This window comes from Chenopodium album, chromosome 1 (assembly GCF_948465745.1).
Source record: "Chenopodium album chromosome 1, dcCheAlbu1.1, whole genome shotgun sequence".
NCBI lineage: Eukaryota > Viridiplantae > Streptophyta > Magnoliopsida > Caryophyllales > Amaranthaceae > Chenopodium > Chenopodium album.
In genome coordinates this window covers 45,790,506-45,812,113 of record NC_137834.1, presented here as the reverse complement: position 1 = coordinate 45,812,113, position 21,608 = coordinate 45,790,506, and the positions used below count along the sequence as shown (strand labels likewise).

At 28.1% G+C, this 21,608-nt stretch overlaps 1 protein-coding gene across 1 annotated transcript; it reads right to left on the bottom strand.

The window, feature by feature from the left end:
- Positions 1-886: 886 nt before the first annotated feature.
- Positions 887-2,680, bottom strand: LOC145632025 (uncharacterized). Its single transcript, XM_081684284.1, has 4 exons — positions 2,353-2,680; positions 1,857-2,238; positions 1,673-1,757; positions 887-1,474 (listed from the first exon to the last, which is right to left on the bottom strand). The coding sequence occupies exons 1-4, from the start codon at positions 2,678-2,680 to the stop codon at positions 887-889; spliced, it is 1,383 nt and encodes a 460-aa protein (XP_081540410.1).
- Between the last annotated feature and the right edge of the window lie 18,928 nt (positions 2,681-21,608).

Genomic DNA, 21,608 nt, shown 5'->3' with positions numbered 1-21,608 from the left:
TTTTACCCATAGATTATCAGATTTATGAGCAATGTCCCAAAGAACTTTGGTGATTGCTGCTTTATTCCAATCATCAAGAGAGGTAAGGTTCCACCCTCCACAAGTCTTAGGCAAGCATAAAAACTTCCAAGAGACCCGAGCTTTCTTACTAGGATTAGATTTCCCAGTCCAAAGAAAACATCTAAACCTAGACTCAATTTCTCTCAAAATCTTTTTTGGTAAAATAAAAATCTGAGACCAATAAGCTTGGATACCAAAAAGAACACTCTTTATCAACTGAAGCCTACCAGCATAAGACAAATGTCTAGCTGCCCACCCTTCAATCCTAGCAGTTACTCTCTCAACTAAAGGCTTGCACTGAGAAATAGTAAGCTTTTTAGAAGAAAGAGGAACACCTAGGTACCTAAAAGAAAAGGAGCCTCTAGCAACCCCCAAAACAGACTGAAGCTCAACTTGATCTTGCTCACTTATCCCTACAAAATAAACATCACTCTTATCCAGATTAGCAACCAAACCAGAAGCACTAGAGAATTTCTAACAAGCTTGAAAAATCAACTGAATAGAGAAAAGGTCAGCCCTGGAGAAAAGAAGTAAGTCATCTGCAAACATCAAATGAGTAATCCCCAACTTTTCACATCTTGGGTGAAAATTGAAATCAGGGTTCACAGTCATCACTTTTAAGCACCTTGAAAGATATTCCATACAAACAACAAAGAGAAAAGGGGACATAGGATCTCCTTGCCTCAAACCCTTTTTAGCAGAAAAGGGAAGAGAAGGGTATCCATTGTTCAAAATAGAATAAGAGATAGTTGTAACACACCCCATAATCCAAGAGATGAATTTGTTAGGAAAACCCAACTCGGCAAGAATAGTTCTCAAAAAAACTTCATTCAAAAGAATCATAAGCTTTCCTAAGATCAACCTTAAGTAAACATCTAGGAGTGATGAACTTATGAGAATAACCTTTAATAAGCTCAGTAGCAAGAAGGATATGATCACCAATATGCTTACCAGGAATGAAGCTAACCTGAGCATCATTAATGACATCTCCAATAACCTGTGAAAGCCTGGCTGTAATAATTTTAGAAATAAGCTTGTAGACTAAAGTACAGCAATCAATAGGTCTATACTCCTTTACATAAGAGGGATTAGAAACTTTAGGAACCAAAGTAATGGTAGTGCAATTCCATTGTCTAGCCATTTGACCATTAGAAAAGAAATCCAGAACAACAGCATACACATCAGCTTTAACAATATCCCAAGACTTTTTGAAAATGACAACATTGAAGCCATCAATTCCAGGAGCTTTATCATTATCAATACCCTTAAAAGAAAGATCAATCTCACTGAAAGTAACTTCAGCCATAAGAAAATTCTTAGCATTTTGATCAAGATGAGGGCTAGTTCTCATAACAGCTAAATCAACCCCAGGGAGAGAAGAAGCAGCAGAACCTAAAAGATTCTTATAAAAGTCCTAGATTTCAACAGCAATGAGATCAGGATCCCTGAGCAAAACCCCTTCATTATTATAGATAGAATCAATTCTGTTCCTATTTTGCCTCTGCTTCATTATAGAGAAAAAGAAATGAGAGTTAGCATCTCCAAGCTTAATCCATTCAATTCTAGATTTTTTCCTGTAGATACTACTTTGAATATGCATCCAATGTTTCACTTTATCAATAGCAATATTCTCAAGAGCCTGAAACTGGATATTGGTCCAATCATCAGCCAACTTCATTTGGATATCACTAAGATCCCTGTGAGCTTGCTCCAAATTTTAAGTGACATTAGCAAAATGTTTGATATTTAGAGCCTTCAATCAAAGTTTGACAGCCTTTAGTTTATTCCAGACAGACAGCATTGGGGAATCATGCTGTCCACAGGACTCCCAAGAATCCTTAACAATCTGCTCGAAATCTTTATGATCAGAAAGACAGTTAAGAAATCTGAAAGGTCTACCCTTCCCTAGACCAGTAGTACTAATATCAAACAAAAGAGGACAGTGATCAGAGAGAGAGGGAGGGAGATAAATGACTTTAGTTTGACCATAATCATTACTCCAAGCTTCATTGACAATGCCCCTATCAGTTCTAGTAACAATTCTACTAGCACCTTCACCCTTGTTAGACCAAGAATTAAAAGAGCCTTTACTCTTAATCTCGGTGAAGTCCATTAATTCCATACAATCCTTAAAATCTCTAACTTCAGCATCAGTCACAGGATTGCCATTAAACCTATCTTCAGAACAAAGGACAGAATTAAAGTCTCCCAAACAAATCTAAGGGACATGAGAACTCCCAAGAGACTGCAAACCAAGCCACAAAGGTTTTCTATCATGAATTGAATGCAGACCATACACAAAAGTACACAGAAAAAGATGTTGTGAATCTTTAGAGCTAATCTGAGTACGAACAAACTGTTCATGATCAGATAAAACATCAATAGTTACTTTATCAGTTTTCCATCCAACCAAAATTCTTCCTTTAACAGCATGATTATAGTTACAATACCAGGACCAAAATCTACCAAACTTCTTCTGAATAGAATTTTGATTATGAATTTTGACTTTAGTTTTAAGAATAGCAATCACATCCACACTATGTTCTTTTAGAAGCTGCTTAACAGCAGCTACCTTATCAGGGTCATTAAGACCTCTGATATTCCAAGAGACTACAATCATTTAACCAAAGAGGGATTACCATCACCCTCGATAGGATTTGCTTCAGCAATTTTATCTTCTAGCAAAGCAGAATAAGCATTGTTAGTTCTAGGAATATTCTGATTAACCCCAACAGTATGAGATCTAGCCCTTTTGCGTCCACCCTCCAATCAGCATCAGAATAAGTAGCAAAAGAAGCATGATCAGGGGTAATCAAGGGTTGCAAATTAGAACTTTGATCCTTCCCCTGATCTTGTTCAGAAATAGCAGCTGCAGGATCTGAAACAGGCTTTTTCTAAACCCAAACTTTCTTTGGATTTGTGTGGGGATTAACTTGCTGAGCCTTAGGCTTATCCTTTGGCTTAGGAGCATTACAATCATGCCCCACTCTATCACACTTCTTGCAAAAGGGAGGAGACCATTCAAATATGATTCTTAATTCAATCATTTCTCCCATAGGACTCTCAACAAGCACAATAGTAGGAAGGGGCCTAGTTATATCAACTTCAATAAGCAGCCTAGCAAAGGAGACTCTCAGTTGTCTAGTTGTACATTCATCAGCAAACAGAGGCACCCCAATTATGCAACCAACTCTACTTAAGGTATCTGAGCTCCAGCAATTCAAAGGCAAATTTGGTATTCTTACCCACAAAGGAACAGTCTTAAGAATTTCAGCTTGAAAATTAAACTTATCACTCCATGGTTAAACAATAGCAGGCTTATTATTGAACATATGAGGTCTAGAACTTAAAACAGTATCCTTCTCAACATATGAATTCAAATTAATTATGAAATAACCATCATCATTTCAAAAAATCTCAGGTTTAGCAAAGTTACTCCAAGTTTGAGCAATGTATTTATGAACAGCTGAAATTGTAGGGTAAAAACCAACAACATAAAAGATAATCGCATTACACCATTTAGAGTTACCTGCCTCAATATCTTTTGCCTGAATCTGAGCAACAGGTTTCCCATCCTTGAGCACAGGAGCCACAAAAGAAAGAGCAACACCTTTAGCAGTCAATTTGCCTCGAAATAGATTTACCCACTTCTCAGAATTTGGTGCCTGTTTCAATGATTCAACTGGTTCAGGAAGATCCTCAGCCCCCGAAACAATCGGAACAGAAGCATTTCGGTCATTATCCAACGCTTTATCCAATGGAACAGTAACCGGGGAAACCCTAGTTACTGTTTCATTGATTTTCTGTATCTGAGAGGCAGCGAACGATTCCTCTAAGATCTTTAACTCAGCTCTAGTAATCCTACCTCCTGAAAGGTGAACAAGGTGAGCTGGAGGAGACACCGGCTCAGTCTCATCTTCAACCTCTGGAATATTCATATTCAAATTCTTCTATCGATTGAGATTAGTAGGAGTGAGAGATCCAAAAGCATGGGAACGAGGAAGTGGAGTAGCTTGTTTCTTCTTCTTAGCCATGACAGTCAGATGTGAGTGAGAAAAACCAGCATCACCTCAAACCACCATGAAAATCACAGAAAACCAGAGCTTCTCTCTCTAACTTTCTCTCACTTAAATGTGTTTTGAAATTACCCAACATTATATTCAAAAAGCTTTATTTGAATGTGTTTGACTTTCATTTGATTCAATTAGCTTCTTTAAATGCATTTGACTTTGATTCGATTCAAAAAGCTTTTTTTGAATGTTTTATACTTTCATTTAATTCAAAAAGATTTGTTTAAATGTGGTTGACTTTTATTTGATTCAATTAGCTTTGTTGAATGCATTAGACATTAATTCGATTCTTATAGCTTTGTTTTAATGTGTTTCACTTTTATTTAATTCAAAAAGCTTTATTTGAATGTGTTTTACTTTCATTTTAATTCAAAAAGCTTTGTTTGAATGTGCTTGATTTAATTAGCTTCGTTGAATGCATTTGACTTTCAAGCGATTCAAAAAGCTTTTTTTGAATGTGTTTAACTTTAATTCAATTCAAAAGGCTTTGTTTGAATGTGTTTTAATTTCATTTGATTCTTTTTTTTTTTTTTTTTTTTGGAAGGTAAGAAAGTATATTGATCAAAAAACTGTACAAAAATATAGGGTACAATCCTGGCCAGCAGGAAACTAAAGCTACACAAGCCTTTAACAACAAAGGCAAACAACCTCCATGGTTTAAAGTTCAGCTTTACCACCTTCTAGGAAGGGTTTAAAGCAGGAACAAAAAACCAGAACCAAGTCAAGGAGTTCCCTGGTACTTTCTAGGAAGGGCTCAGGGAAACCTAGACCTGCAAAAACAAACTTACACCCAACTCCCCATACAACCAGACTAAACAGCAAACAGGCACAAAAAGCAACTAGATACAAGACTTGAGGTGCTGCACCCACTTACAGTCTTCAATCTTCCAAGTATGGTTTATCATTTGCTGGCATCTAATCATCACTTCTCTCTTAACACCCTTTGAAAGCAAATCTGGCCTTAGAATAGCTTTAGACCAAAAAGCATGATATGGTTTCTAGCCATCCAGATATTATAAACAGCAGCAGACAAGCAAGCCATGATCACTTTTTGCAGGATACAGTTTTTACCTCTCATTTTCCAGCTCTTCCAGCTCTTAAGAGACTGCAAAAGACCACTTTCTAGTAATCTTCCCACCTAAAGAGTGAACCAGATGAGATGGAGAAGTAACAAGTTCCTCAAGATCTTCATCAATTTTTGGGATCGAAGCAGATCTAGAAAACCCAAGGGCATTCAATTGATTTACGCCTACATTCAAAGAAATCTAAGGAGCTATATTAGATTGATTCAAGTGAGTTTATGGTCTAGGGGTTGATTGTTTCTTCTTTCGAGCCATAGAAACCGATTAAGCTGAAGCAAAACCAACAAAATCAAATCGCCATGGAAGGAACGAGAAGAAAGAAAAGTTTTAATGTGTATGACTTTCATTTGGTATGTGTTTGACTTTCATTTGATAAAAAAAACTTTGTTTGAATGTGTTGGACTTTTATTTGATTCATTTAGCTTCGTTGAATGAATTGGATTTTCATTCGATTCAAAAATCTATTTTTGAATGTGTTTAACTGCCATTTTATTTTAAAAGCTTTGTTTGAATGTGTTTGACTTTCATTTGATTCAATTTGCTTCGTTGAATGCATTTGACTTTCATTCGATTCAAAAATCTTTGTTTGAATGCGTTCGACTATCATTTGATTCAAATAGAATTGTTTAACTTTTATTTTATTCAAAAAAACCTTGTTTAAAAGTGTTTGACTTTCATTTGATTCAAAAAACTTTGTTTGAATGTGTTTGACTTTCATTTGATTTAATTAGCTTCGTGAAATGCATTTGACTTTCATTTAATTCAAAAAAGTTTTTTTCAATGTGTTTGACTTTCATTTGATTGTAAAAGCATTGTTTGAATGTGTTGTACTTTCATTTGCTTCTAGTAGCTTTGTTTGAATGTGTTTGACTTTCATTCGATTTAATTACCTTTGTTTGAATGTGTTTAACTTTCCTTTGATTCAAAATAATTTGTTTGAATTTGTTTGACTTTTATTTGATTCAATTTGCTTCGTTTAATGCATTTGACTTTCATTCAATTCAAAAAGCTTTGTTTGAATGTGTTAGACTTTCATTTGACTCAAAAAGCTTTGTTTTAATGTGTTTAACTTTCATTTGATGCAAAAAAGCGTTCTTTGAATTTTTTTGACTTTTATTTAATTCATAAAGCTTTGTTTGAATGTGATTCAAAAAGCTTTGTTTAATTGTGTTTGACTTTCATTTGATTATAAAAGCCTTGTTTGAATATGCTTGACTTTAATTTAATTTTATATGCTTTGTTTAAATTTGTTTGACTTTCATTTGATTCAATTAGCTTTGTTTAATGCATTTGACTTTTATTCAATTCAAAAAGCTTTGTTTGAATGTATTTGACTTTCATTTGATTCAAAAAGCTTTTTTAGAATGTGTTTAACTATCATTTGATTCAGTTACCTTCGTTGAATGCATTTGACTTTCATTCAATTCAAAAAGCTTTGTTTGAATATGTTTGACTATCAATTGATTCAAAAAGCTTTGTTAGATTGTGTTTGACTTTCATTTGATTCAATTAGCTTCGTTAAAAAAATTTAACTTTCATTTAATTCAAAAAGCTTTATTTGAATGTGATTGACTTTCATTTGATTCAAAAAGCTTTGTTTGAATGTGTTAGACTTTAATTTTAATGAAAAAGCTTTGTTTAAATGTGTTTGACTTTCATTTTTTTCAAAAAGCTTTGTTTAAATATGTTTAACTTTCATTTGATTCAATTATCTTCGTTCAGTGCATTTGACTTTCATTTGATTCAAAAAGCGTTGTTTGAATGAGTTGACTCTCATTTCATTCAAAAAGCTTTCTTTGAATGTGTTTGACTTTCATTTGATTTAATTAGCATCGTTGAATGCATTTGACTTTCATTCTATTCAAAAAGCTTTGTTCGAATGTGTTAGACTTTCATTTGACTCAAAAAGCTTTGTTTTAATGTGTTTAACTTTCATTTGATGCAAAAAAGCGTTCTTTGAATTTTTTTGACTTTTATTTAATTCATAAAGCTTTGTTTGAATGTGATTCAAAAAGCTTTGTTTAATTGTGTTTGACTTTCATTTGATTATAAAAGCCTTGTTTGAATATGCTTGACTTTAATTTAATTTTATATGCTTTGTTTAAATTTGTTTGACTTTCATTTGATTCAATTAGCTTTGTTTAATGCATTTGACTTTTATTCAATTCAAAAAGCTTTGTTTGAATGTATTTGACTTTCATTTGATTCAAAAAGCTTTTTTAGAATGTGTTTGACTATCATTTGATTCAGTTATCTTCGTTGAATGCATTTGACTTTCATTCAATTCAAAAAGCTTTGTTTGAATATGTTTGACTATCAATTGATTCAAAAAGCTTTGTTAGATTGTGTTTGACTTTCATTTGATTCAATTAGCTTCGTTAAATAAATTTAACTTTCATTTGATTCAAAAAGCTTTATTTGAATGTGATTGACTTTCATTTGATTCAAAAAGCTTTGTTTGAATGTGTTAGACTTTAATTTTAATGAAAAAGCTTTGTTTAAATGTGTTTGACTTTCATTTTTTTCAAAAAGCTTTGTTTAAATATGTTTAACTTTCATTTGATTCAATTATCTTCGTTCAATGCATTTGACTTTCATTTGATTCAAAAAGCGTTGTTTGAATGAGTTGACTCTCATTTCATTCAAAAAGCTTTCTTGGAATGTGTTTGACTTTCATTTGATTTAATTAGCATCGTTGAATGCATTTGACTTTCATTCTATTCAAAAAGCTTTGTTTGAATGTGTTAGACTTTCATTTGACTCAAAAAGCTTTGTTTTAATGTGTTTAACTTTCATTTGATGCAAAAAAGCGTTCTTTGAATTTTTTTGACTTTTATTTAATTCATAAAGCTTTGTTTGAATGTGATTCAAAAAGCTTTGTTTAATTGTGTTTGACTTTCATTTGATTATAAAAGCCTTGTTTGAATATGCTTGACTTTAATTTAATTTTATATGCTTTGTTTAATTTTGTTTGACTTTCATTTGATTCAATTAGCTTTGTTTAATGCATTTGACTTTTATTCAATTCAAAAAGCTTTGTTTGAATGTATTTGACTTTCATTTGATTCAAAAAGCTTTTTTAGAATGTGTTTGACTATCATTTGATTCAGTTATCTTCGTTGAATGCATTTGACTTTCATTCAATTCAAAAAGCTTTGTTTGAATATGTTTGACTATCAATTGATTCAAAAAGCTTTGTTAGATTGTGTTTGACTTTCATTTGATTCAATTAGCTTCGTTAAATAAATTTAACTTTCATTTGATTCAAAAAGCTTTATTTGAATGTGATTGACTTTCATTTGATTCAAAAAGCTTTGTTTGAATGTGTTAGACTTTAATTTTAATGAAAAAGCTTTGTTTAAATGTGTTTGACTTTCATTTTTTTCAAAAAGCTTTGTTTAAATATGTTTAACTTTCATTTGATTCAATTATCTTCGTTCAATGCATTTGACTTTCATTTGATTCAAAAAGCGTTGTTTGAATGAGTTGACTCTCATTTCATTCAAAAAGCTTTCTTGGAATGTGTTTGACTTTCATTTGATTTAATTAGCATCGTTGAATGCATTTGACTTTCATTCTATTCAAAAAGCTTTGTTTGAATGTGTTAGACTTTCATTTGACTCAAAAAGCTTTGTTTTAATGTGTTTAACTTTCATTTGATGCAAAAAAGCGTTCTTTGAATTTTTTTGACTTTTATTTAATTCATAAAGCTTTGTTTGAATGTGATTCAAAAAGCTTTGTTTAATTGTGTTTGACTTTCATTTGATTATAAAAGCCTTGTTTGAATATGCTTGACTTTAATTTAATTTTATATGCTTTGTTTAAATTTGTTTAACTTTCATTTGATTCAATTAGCTTTGCTTAATGCATTTGACTTTTATTCAATTCAAAAAGCTTTGTTTGAATGAATTTGACTTTCATTTGATTCAAAAAGCTTTTTTAGAATGTGTTTGACTATCATTTGATTCAGTTATCTTCGTTGAATGCATTTGACTTTCATTCAATTCAAAAAGCTTTGTTTGAATATGTTTGACTATCAATTGATTCAAAAAGCTTTGTTAGATTGTGTTTGACTTTCATTTGATTCAATTAGCTTCGTTAAATAAATTTAACTTTCATTTAATTCAAAAAGCTTTATTTGAATGTGATTGACTTTCATTTGATTCAAAAAGCTTTGTTTAAATATGTTTAACTTTCATTTGATTCAATTATCTTTGTTCAATGCATTTGACTTTCATTTGATTCAAAAAGCGTTGTTTGAATGAGTTGACTCTCATTTCATTCAAAAAGCTTTCTTTGAATGTGTTTGACTTTCATTTATTTTAATTAGCATCGTTGAATGCATTTGACTTTCATTCTATTCAAAAAGCTTTGTTTGAATGTGTTAGACTTTCATTTGACTCAAAAAGCTTTGTTTTAATGTGTTTAACTTTCATTTGATGCAAAAAAGCGTTCTTTGAATTTTTTTGACTTTTATTTAATTCATAAAGCTTTGTTTGAATGTGATTCAAAAAGCTTTGTTTAATTGTGTTTGACTTTCATTTGATTATAAAAGCCTTGTTTGAATATGCTTGACTTTAATTTAATTTTATATGCTTTGTTTAAATTTGTTTGACTTTCATTTGATTCAATTAGCTTTGTTTAATGCATTTGACTTTTATTCAATTCAAAAAGCTTTGTTTGAATGTATTTGACTTTCATTTGATTCAAAAAGCTTTTTTAGAATGTGTTTGACTATCATTTGATTCAATTATCTTCGTTGAATGCATTTGACTTTCATTCAATTCAAAAAGCTTTGTTTGAATATGTTTGACTATCAATTGATTTAAAAAGCTTTGTTAGATTGTGTTTGACTTTCATTTGATTCAATTAGCTTTGTTAAATAAATTTAACTTTCATTTGATTCAAAAAGCTTTATTTGAATGTGATTGACTTTCATTTGATTCAAAAAGCTTTGTTTGAATGTGTTAGACTTTAATTTTAATGAAAAAGCTTTGTTTAAATGTGTTTGACTTTCATTTTTTTCAAAAAGCTTTGTTTAAATATGTTTAACTTTCATTTGATTCAATTATCTTCGTTCAATGCATTTGACTTTCATTTGATTCAAAAAGCGTTGTTTGAATGAGTTGACTCTCATTTCATTCAAAAAGCTTTCTTCGAATGTGTTTGACTTTCATTTGATTTAATTAGCATCGTTGAATGCATTTGACTTTCATTCTATTCAAAAAGCTTTGTTTGAATGTGTTAGACTTTCATTTGACTCAAAAAGCTTTATTTTAATGTGTTTAACTTTCATTTGATGCAAAATAGCGTTCTTTGAATTTTTTTGACTTTTATTTAATTCATAAAGCTTTGTTTGAATGTGATTCAAAAAGCTTTGTTTAATTGTGTTTGACTTTCATTTGATTATAAAAGCCTTGTTTGAATATGCTTGACTTTAATTTAATTTTATATGCTTTGTTTAAATTTGTTTGACTTTCATTTGATTCAATTAGCTTTGTTTAATGCATTTGACTTTTATTCAATTCAAAAAGCTTTGTTTGAATGTATTTGACTTTCATTTGATTCAAAAAGCTTTTTTAGAATGTGTTTGACTATCATTTGATTCAGTTATCTTCGTTGAATGCATTTGACTTTCATTCAATTCAAAAAGCTTTGTTTGAATATGTTTGACTATCAATTGATTCAAAAAGCTTTGTTAGATTGTGTTTGACTTTCATTTGATTCAATTAGCTTCGTTAAATAAATTTAACTTTCATTTGATTCAAAAAGCTTTATTTGAATGTGATTGACTTTCATTTGATTCAAAAAGCTTTGTTTGAATGTGTTAGACTTTAATTTTAATGAAAAAGCTTTGTTTAAATGTGTTTGACTTTCATTTTTTTCAAAAAGCTTTGTTTAAATATGTTTAACTTTCATTTGATTCAATTATCTTCGTTCAATGCATTTGACTTTCATTTGATTCAAAAAGCGTTGTTTGAATGAGTTGACTCTCATTTCATTCAAAAAGCTTTCTTTGAATGTGTTTGACTTTCATTTGATTTAATTAGCATCGTTGAATGCATTTGACTTTCATTCTATTCAAAAAGCTTTGTTTGAATGTGTTAGACTTTCATTTGACTCAAAAAGCTTTGTTTTAATGTGTTTAACTTTCATTTGATGCAAAAAAGCGTTCTTTGAATTTTTTTGACTTTTATTTAATTCATAAAGCTTTGTTTGAATGTGATTCAAAAAGCTTTGTTTAATTGTGTTTGACTTTCATTTGATTATAAAAGCCTTGTTTGAATATGCTTGAGTTTAATTTAATTTTATATGCTTTGTTTAAATTTGTTTGACTTTCATTTGATTCAATTAGCTTTGTTTAATGCATTTGACTTTTATTCAATTCAAAAAGCTTTGTTTGAATGTATTTGACTTTCATTTGATTCAAAAAGCTTTTTTAGAATGTGTTTGACTATCATTTGATTCAGTTATCTTCGTTGAATGCATTTGACTTTCATTCAATTCAAATAGCTTTGTTTGAATATGTTTGACTATCAATTGATTCAAAAAGCTTTGTTAGATTGTGTTTGACTTTCATTTGATTCAATTAGCTTCGTTAAATAAATTTAACTTTCATTTGATTCAAAAAGCTTTATTTGAATGTGATTGACTTTCATTTTATTCAAAAAGCTTTGTTTGAATGTGTTAGACTTTAATTTTAATGAAAAAGCTTTGTTTAAATGTGTTTGACTTTCATTTTTTTCAAAAAGCTTTGTTTAAATATGTTTAACTTTGATTTGATTCAATTATCTTCGTTCAATGCATTGGACTTTCATTTGATTCAAAAAGCGTTGTTTGAATGAGTTGACTCTCATTTCATTCAAAAAGCTTTCTTCGAATGTGTTTGACTTTCATTTGATTTAATTAGCATCGTTGAATGCATTTGACTTTCATTCTATTCAAAAAGCTTTGTTTGAATGTGTTAGACTTTCATTTGACTCAAAAAGCTTTGTTTTAATGTGTTTAACTTTCATTTGATGCAAAAAAGCGTTCTTTGAATTTTTTTGACTTTTATTTAATTCATAAAGCTTTGTTTGAATGTGATTCAAAAAGCTTTGTTTAATTGTGTTTGACTTTCATTTGATTATAAAAGCCTTGTTTGAATATGCTTGACTTTAATTTAATTTTATATGCTTTGTTTAAATTTGTTTAACTTTCATTTGATTCAATTAGCTTTGCTTAATGCATTTGACTTTTATTCAATTCAAAAAGCTTTGTTTGAATGAATTTGACTTTCATTTGATTCAAAAAGCTTTTTTAGAATGTGTTTGACTATCATTTGATTCAGTTATCTTCGTTGAATGCATTTGACTTTCATTCAATTCAAAAAGCTTTGTTTGAATATGTTTGACTATCAATTGATTCAAAAAGCTTTGTTAGATTGTGTTTGACTTTCATTTGATTCAATTAGCTTCGTTAAATAAATTTAACTTTCATTTAATTCAAAAAGCTTTATTTGAATGTGATTGACTTTCATTTGATTCAAAAAGCTTTGTTTAAATATGTTTAACTTTCATTTGATTCAATTATCTTTGTTCAATGCATTTGACTTTCATTTGATTCAAAAAGCGTTGTTTGAATGAGTTGACTCTCATTTCATTCAAAAAGCTTTCTTTGAATGTGTTTGACTTTCATTTATTTTAATTAGCATCGTTGAATGCATTTGACTTTCATTCTATTCAAAAAGCTTTGTTTGAATGTGTTAGACTTTCATTTGACTCAAAAAGCTTTGTTTTAATGTGTTTAACTTTCATTTGATGCAAAAAAGCGTTCTTTGAATTTTTTTGACTTTTATTTAATTCATAAAGCTTTGTTTGAATGTGATTCAAAAAGCTTTGTTTAATTGTGTTTGACTTTCATTTGATTATAAAAGCCTTGTTTGAATATGCTTGACTTTAATTTAATTTTATATGCTTTGTTTAAATTTGTTTGACTTTCATTTGATTCAATTAGCTTTGTTTAATGCATTTGACTTTTATTCAATTCAAAAAGCTTTGTTTGAATGTATTTGACTTTCATTTGATTCAAAAAGCTTTTTTAGAATGTGTTTGACTATCATTTGATTCAGTTATCTTCGTTGAATGCATTTGACTTTCATTCAATTCAAAAAGCTTTGTTTGAATATGTTTGACTATCAATTGATTCAAAAAGCTTTGTTAGATTGTGTTTGACTTTCATTTGATTCAATTAGCTTCGTTAAATAAATTTAACTTTCATTTGATTCAAAAAGCTTTATTTGAATGTGATTGACTTTCATTTGATTCAAAAAGCTTTGTTTGAATGCGTTAGACTTTAATTTTAATGAAAAAGCTTTGTTTAAATGTGTTTGACTTTCATTTTTTTCAAAAAGCTTTGTTTAAATATGTTTAACTTTCATTTGATTCAATTATCTTTGTTCAATGCATTTGACTTTCATTTGATTCAAAAAGCGTTGTTTGAATGAGTTGACTCTCATTTCATTCAAAAAGCTTTCTTTGAATGTGTTTGACTTTCATTTGATTTAATTAGCATCGTTGAATGCATTTGACTTTCATTCTATTCAAAAAGCTTTGTTTGAATGTGTTAGACTTTCATTTGACTCAAAAAGCTTTGTTTTAATGTGTTTAACTTTCATTTGATGCAAAAAAGCGTTCTTTGAATTTTTTTGACTTTTATTTAATTCATAAAGCTTTGTTTGAATGTGATTCAAAAAGCTTTGTTTAATTGTGTTTGACTTTCATTTGATTATAAAAGCCTTGTTTGAATATGCTTGACTTTAATTTAATTTTATATGCTTTGTTTAAATTTGTTTGACTTTCATTTGATTCAATTAGCTTTGTTTAATGCATTTGACTTTTATTCAATTCAAAAAGCTTTGTTTGAATGTATTTGACTTTCATTTGATTCAAAAAGCTTTTTTAGAATGTGTTTGACTATCATTTGATTCAGTTATCTTCGTTGAATGCATTTGACTTTCATTCAATTCAAAAAGCTTTGTTTGAATATGTTTGACTATCAATTGATTCAAAAAGCTTTGTTAGATTGTGTTTGACTTTCATTTGATTCAATTAGCTTCGTTAAATAAATTTAACTTTCATTTGATTCAAAAAGCTTTATTTGAATGTGATTGACTTTCATTTTATTCAAAAAGCTTTGTTTGAATGTGTTAGACTTTAATTTTAATGAAAAAGCTTTGTTTAAATGTGTTTGACTTTCATTTTTTTCAAAAAGCTTTGTTTAAATATGTTTAACTTTCATTTGATTCAATTATCTTCGTTCAATGCATTTGACTTTCATTTGATTCAAAAAGCGTTGTTTGAATGAGTTGACTCTCATTTCATTCAAAAAGCTTTCTTTGAATGTGTTTGACTTTCATTTGATTTAATTAGCATCGTTGAATGCATTTGACTTTCATTCTATTCAAAAAGCTTTGTTTGAATGTGTTAGACTTTCATTTGACTCAAAAAGCTTTGTTTTAATGTGTTTAACTTTCATTTGATGCAAAAAAGCGTTCTTTGAATTATTTTGACTTTTATTTAATTCATAAAGCTTTGTTTGAATGTGATTCAAAAAGCTTTGTTTAATTGTGTTTGACTTTCATTTGATTATAAAAGCCTTGTTTGAATATGCTTGACTTTAATTTAATTTTATATGCTTTGTTTAAATTTGTTTGACTTTCATTTGATTCAATTAGCTTTGTTTAATGCATTTGACTTTTATTCAATTCAAAAAGCTTTGTTTGAATGTATTTGACTTTCATTTGATTCAAAAAGCTTTTTTAGAATGTGTTTGACTATCATTTGATTCAATTATCTTCGTTGAATGCATTTGACTTTCATTCAATTCAAAAAGCTTTGTTTGAATATGTTTGACTATCAATTGATTCAAAAAGCTTTGTTAGATTGTGTTTGACTTTCATTTGATTCAATTAGGTTCGTTAAATAAATTTAACTTTCATTTGATTCAAAAAGCTTTATTTGAATGTGATTGACTTTCATTTTATTCAAAAAGCTTTGTTTGAATGTGTTAGACTTTAATTTTAATGAAAAAGCTTTGTTTAAATGTGTTTGACTTTCATTTTTTACAAAAAGCTTTGTTTAAATATGTTTAACTTTCATTTGATTCAATTATCTTCGTTCAATGCATTTGACTTTCATTTGATTCAAAAAGCGTTGTTTGAATGAGTTGACTCTCATTTCATTCAAAAAGCTTTCTTTGAATGTGTTTGACTTTCATTTGATTTAATTAGCATTGTTGAATGCATTTGACTTTCATTCTATTCAAAAAGCTTTGTTTGAATGTGTTAGACTTTCATTTGACTCAAAAAGCTTTGTTTTAATGTGTTTAACTTTCATTTGATGCAAAAAAGCGTTCTTTGAATTTTTTTGACTTTTATTTAATTCATAAAGCTTTGTTTGAATGTGATTCAAAAAGCTTTGTTTAATTGTGTTTGACTTTCATTTGATTATAAAAGTCTTGTTTGAATATGCTTGACTTTAATTTAATTTTATATGCTTTGTTTAAATTTGTTTGACTTTCATTTGATTCAATTAGCTTTGTTTAATGCATTTGACTTTTATTCAATTCAAAAAGCTTTGTTTGAATGTATTTGACTTTCATTTGATTCAAAAAGCTTTTTTAGAATGTGTTTGACTATCATTTGATTCAGTTATCTTCGTTGAATGCATTTGACTTTCATTCAATTCAAAAAGCTTTGTTTGAATATGTTTGACTATCAATTGATTCAAAAAGCTTTGTTAGATTGTGTTTGACTTTCATTTGATTCAATTAGCTTCGTTAAATAAATTTAACTTTCATTTGATTCAAAAAGCTTTATTTGAATGTGATTGACTTTCATTTTATTCAAAAAGCTTTGTTTGAATGTGTTAGACTTTAATTTTAATGAAAAAGCTTTGTTTAAATGTGTTTGACTTTCATTTTTTTCAAAAAGCTTTGTTTAAATATGTTTAACTTTCATTTGATTCAATTATCTTCGTTCAATGCATTTGACTTTCATTTGATTCAAAAAGCGTTGTTTGAATGAGTTGACTCTCATTTCATTCAAAAAGCTTTCTTTGAATGTGTTTGACTTTCATTTGATTTAATTAGCATCGTTGAATGCATTTGACTTTCATTCTATTCAAAAAGCTTTGTTTGAATGTGTTAGACTTTCATTTGACTCAAAAAGCTTTGTTTTAATGTGTTTAACTTTCATTTGATGCAAAAAAGCGTTCTTTGAATTTTTTTGACTTTTATTTAATTCATAAAGCTTTGTTTGAATGTGATTCAAAAAGCTTTGTTTAATTGTGTTTGACTTTCATTTGATTATAAAAGCCTTTTTTGAATATGCTTGACTTTAATTTAATTTTATATGCTTTGTTTAAATTTGTTTGACTTTCATTTGATTCAATTAGCTTTGTTTAATGCATTTGACTTTTATTCAATTCAAAAAGCTTTGTTTGAATGTATTTGACTTTCATTTGATTCAAAAAGCTTTTTTAGAATGTGTTTGACTATCATTTGATTCAGTTATCTTCGTTGAATGCATTTGACTTTCATTCAATTCAAAAAGCTTTGTTTGAATATGTTTGACTATCAATTGATTCAAAAAGCTTTGTTAGATTGTGTTTGACTTTCATTTGATTCAATTAGCTTCGTTAAATAAATTTAACTTTCATTTGATTCAAAAAGCTTTATTTGAATGTGATTGACTTTCATTTTATTCAAAAAGCTTTGTTTGAATGTGTTAGACTTTAATTTTAATGAAAAAGCTTTGTTTAAATGTGTTTGACTTTCATTTTTTTCAAAAAGCTTTGTTTAAATATGTTTAACTTTCATTTGATTCAATTATCTTCGTTCAATGCATTTGACTTTCATTTGATTCAAAAAGCGTTGTTTGAATGAGTTGACTCTCATTTCATTCAAAAAGCTTTCTTCGAATGTGTTTGACTTTCATTTGATTTAATTAGCATCGTTGAATGCATTTGACTTTCATTCTATTCAAAAAGCTTTGTTTGAATGTGTTAGACTTTCATTTGACTCAAAAAGCTTTGTTTTAATGTGTTTAACTTTCATTTGATGCAAAATAGCGTTCTTTGAATTTTTTTGACTTTTATTTAATTCATAAAGCTTTGTTTGAATGTGATTCAAAAAGCTTTGTTTAATTGTGTTTGACTTTCATTTGATTATAAAAGCCTTGTTTGAATATGCTTGACTTTAATTTAATTTTATATGCTTTGTTTAAATTTGTTTGACTTTCATTTGATTCAATTAGCTTTGTTTAATGCATTTGACTTTTATTCAATTCAAAAAGCTTTGTTTGAATGTATTTGACTTTCATTTGATTCAAAAAGCTTTTTTAGAATGTGTTTGACTATCATTTGATTCAGTTATCTTCGTTGAATGCATTTGACTTTCATTCAATTCAAAAAGCTTTGTTTGAATATGTTTGACTATCAATTGATTCAAAAAGCTTTGTTAGATTGTGTTTGACTTTCATTTGATTCAATTAGCTTCGTTAAATAAATTTAACTTTCATTTGATTCAAAAAGCTTTATTTGAATGTGATTGACTTTCATTTTATTCAAAAAGCTTTGTTTGAATGTGTTAGACTTTAATTTTAATGAAAAAGCTTTGTTTAAATGTGTTTGACTTTCATTTTTTTCAAAAAGCTTTGTTTAAATATGTTTAACTTTCATTTGATTCAATTATCTTCGTTCAATGCATTTGACTTTCATTTGATTCAAAAAGCGTTGTTTGAATGAGTTGACTCTCATTTCATTCAAAAAGCTTTCTTTGAATGTGTTTGACTTTCATTTGATTTAATTAGCATCGTTGAATGAATTTGACTTTCATTCTATTCAAAAAGCTTTGTTTGAATGTGTTAGACTTTCATTTGACTCAAAAAGCTTTGTTTTAATGTGTTTAACTTTCATTTGATGCAAAAAAGCGTTCTTTGAATTTTTTTGACTTTTATTTAATTCATAAAGCTTTGTTTGAATGTGATTCAAAAAGCTTTGTTTAATTGTGTTTGACTTTCATTTGATTGTAAAAGCCTTGTTTGAATATGCTTGACTTTAATTTAATTTTATATGCTTTGTTTAAATTTGTTTGACTTTCATTTGATTCAATTAGCTTTGTTTAATGCATTTGACTTTTATTCAATTCAAAAAGCTTTGTTTGAATGTATTTGACTTTCATTTGATTCAAAAAGCTTTTTTAGAATGTGTTTGACTATCATTTGATTCAGTTATCTTCGTTGAATGCATTTGACTTTCATTCAATTCAAAAAGCTTTGTTTGAATATGTTTGACTATCAATTGATTCAAAAAGCTTTGTTAGATTGTGTTTGAATTTCATTTGATTCAATTAGCTTCGTTAAATAAATTTAACTTTCATTTGATTCAAAAAGCTTTATTTGAATGTGATTGACTTTCATTTGATTCAAAAAGCTTTGTTTGAATGTGTTAGACTTTAATTTTAATGAAAAAGCTTTGTTTAAATGTGTTTGACTTTCATTTTTTTCAAAAAGCTTTGTTTAAATATGTTTAACTTTCATTTGATTCAATTATCTTCGTTCAATGCATTTGACTTTCATTTGATTCAAAAAGCGTTGTTTGAATGAGTTGACTCTCATTTCATTCAAAAAGCTTTCTTCGAATGTGTTTGACTTTCATTTGATTTAATTAGCATCGTTGAATGCATTTGACTTTCATTCTATTCAAAAAGCTTTGTTTGAATGTGTTAGACTTTCATTTGACTCAAAAAGCTTTGTTTTAATGTGTTTAACTTTCATTTGATGCAAAATAGCGTTCTTTGAATTTTTTTGACTTTTATTTAATTCATAAAGCTTTGTTTGAATGTGATTCAAAAAGCTTTGTTTAATTGTGTTTGACTTTCATTTGATTATAAAAGCCTTGTTTGAATATGCTTGACTTTAATTTAATTTTATATGCTTTGTTTAAATTTGTTTGACTTTCATTTGATTCAATTAGCTTTGTTTAATGCATTTGACTTTTATTCAATTCAAAAAGCTTTGTTTGAATGTATTTGACTTTCATTTGATTCAAAAAGCTTTTTTAGAATGTGTTTGACTATCATTTGATTCAGTTATCTTCGTTGAATGCATTTGACTTTCATTCAATTCAAAAAGCTTTGTTTGAATATGTTTGACTATCAATTGATTCAAAAAGCTTTGTTAGATTGTGTTTGACTTTCATTTGATTCAATTAGCTTCGTTAAATAAATTTAACTTTCATTTGATTCAAAAAGCTTTATTTGAATGTGATTGACTTTCATTTTATTCAAAAAGCTTTGTTTGAATGTGTTAGACTTTAATTTTAATGAAAAAGCTTTGTTTAAATGTGTTTGACTTTCATTTTTTTCAAAAAGCTTTGTTTAAATATGTTTAACTTTCATTTGATTCAATTATCTTCGTTCAATGCATTTGACTTTCATTTGATTCAAAAAGCGTTGTTTGAATGAGTTGACTCTCATTTCATTCAAAAAGCTTTCTTTGAATGTGTTTGACTTTCATTTGATTTAATTAGCATCGTTGAATGAATTTGACTTTCATTCTATTCAAAAAGCTTTGTTTGAATGTGTTAGACTTTCATTTGACTCAAAAAGCTTTGTTTTAATGTGTTTAACTTTCATTTGATGCAAAAAAGCGTTCTTTGAATTTTTTTGACTTTTATTTAATTCATAAAGCTTTGTTTGAATGTGATTCAAAAAGCTTTGTTTAATTGTGTTTGACTTTCATTTGATTGTAAAAGCCTTGTTTGAATATGCTTGACTTTAATTTAATTTTATATGCTTTGTTTAAATTTGTTTGACTTTCATTTGATTCAATTAGCTTTGTTTAATGCATTTGACTTTTATTCAATTCAAAAAGCTTTGTTTGAATGTATTTGACTTTCATTTGATTCAAAAAGCTTTTTTAGAATGTGTTTGACTATCATTTGATTCAGTTATCTTCGTTGAATGCATTTGACTTTCATTCAATTCAAAAAGCTTTGTTTGAATATGTTTGACTATCAATTGATTCAAAAAGCTTTGTTAGATTGTGTTTGAATTTCATTTGATTCAATTAGCTTCGTTAAATAAATTTAACTTTCATTTGATTCAAAAAGCTTTATTTGAATGTGATTGACTTTCATTTGATTCAAAAAGCTTTGTTTGAATGTGTTAGACTTTAATTTTAATGAAAAAGCTTTGTTTAAATGTGTTTGACTTTCATTTTTTTCAAAAAGCTTTGTTTAAATATGTTTAACTTTCATTTGATTCAATTATCTTCGTTCAATGCATTTGACTTTCATTTGATTCAAAAAGCGTTGTTTGAATGAGTTGACTCTCATTTCATTCAAAAAGCTTTCTTTGAATGTGTTTGACTTTCATTTGATTTAATTAGCATCGTTGAATGCATTTGACTTTCATTCTATTCAAAAAGCTTTGTTTGAATGTGTTAGACTTTCATTTGACTCAAAAAGCTTTGTTTTAATGTGTTTAACTTTCATTTGATGCAAAATAGCGTTCTTTGAATTTTTTTGACTTTTATTTAATTCATAAAGCTTTGTTTGAATGTGATTCAAAAAGCTTTGTTTAATTGTGTTTGACTTTCATTTGATTATAAAAGCCTTGTTTGAATATGCTTGACTTTAATTTAATTTTATATGCTTTGTTTAAATTTGTTTGACTTTCATTTGATTCAATTAGCTTTGTTTAATGCATTTGACTTTTATTCAATTCAAAAAGCTTTGTTTGAATGTATTTGACTTTCATTTGATTCAAAAAGCTTTTTTAGAATGTGTTTGACTATCATTTGATTCAGTTATCTTCGTTGAATGCATTTGACTTTCATTCAATTCAAAAAGCTTTGTTTGAATATGTTTGACTATCAATTGATTCAAAAAGCTTTGTTAGATTGTGTTTGACTTTCATTTGATTCAATTAGCTTCGTTAAATAAATTTAACTTTCATTTGATTCAAAAAGCTTTATTTGAATGTGATTGACTTTCATTTTATTCAAAAAGCTTTGTTTGAATGTGTTAGACTTTAATTTTAATGAAAAAGCTTTGTTTAAATGTGTTTGACTTTCATTTTTTTCAAAAAGCTTTGTTTAAATATGTTTAACTTTCATTTGATTCAATTATCTTCGTTCAATGCATTTGACTTTCATTTGATTCAAAAAGCGTTGTTTGAATGAGTTGACTCTCATTTCATTCAAAAAGCTTTCTTTGAATGTGTTTGACTTTCATTTGATTTAATTAGTATCGTTGAATGAATTTGACTTTCATTCTATTCAAAAAGCTTTGTTTGAATGTGTTAGACTTTCATTTGACTCAAAAAGCTTTGTTTTAATGTGTTTAACTTTCAT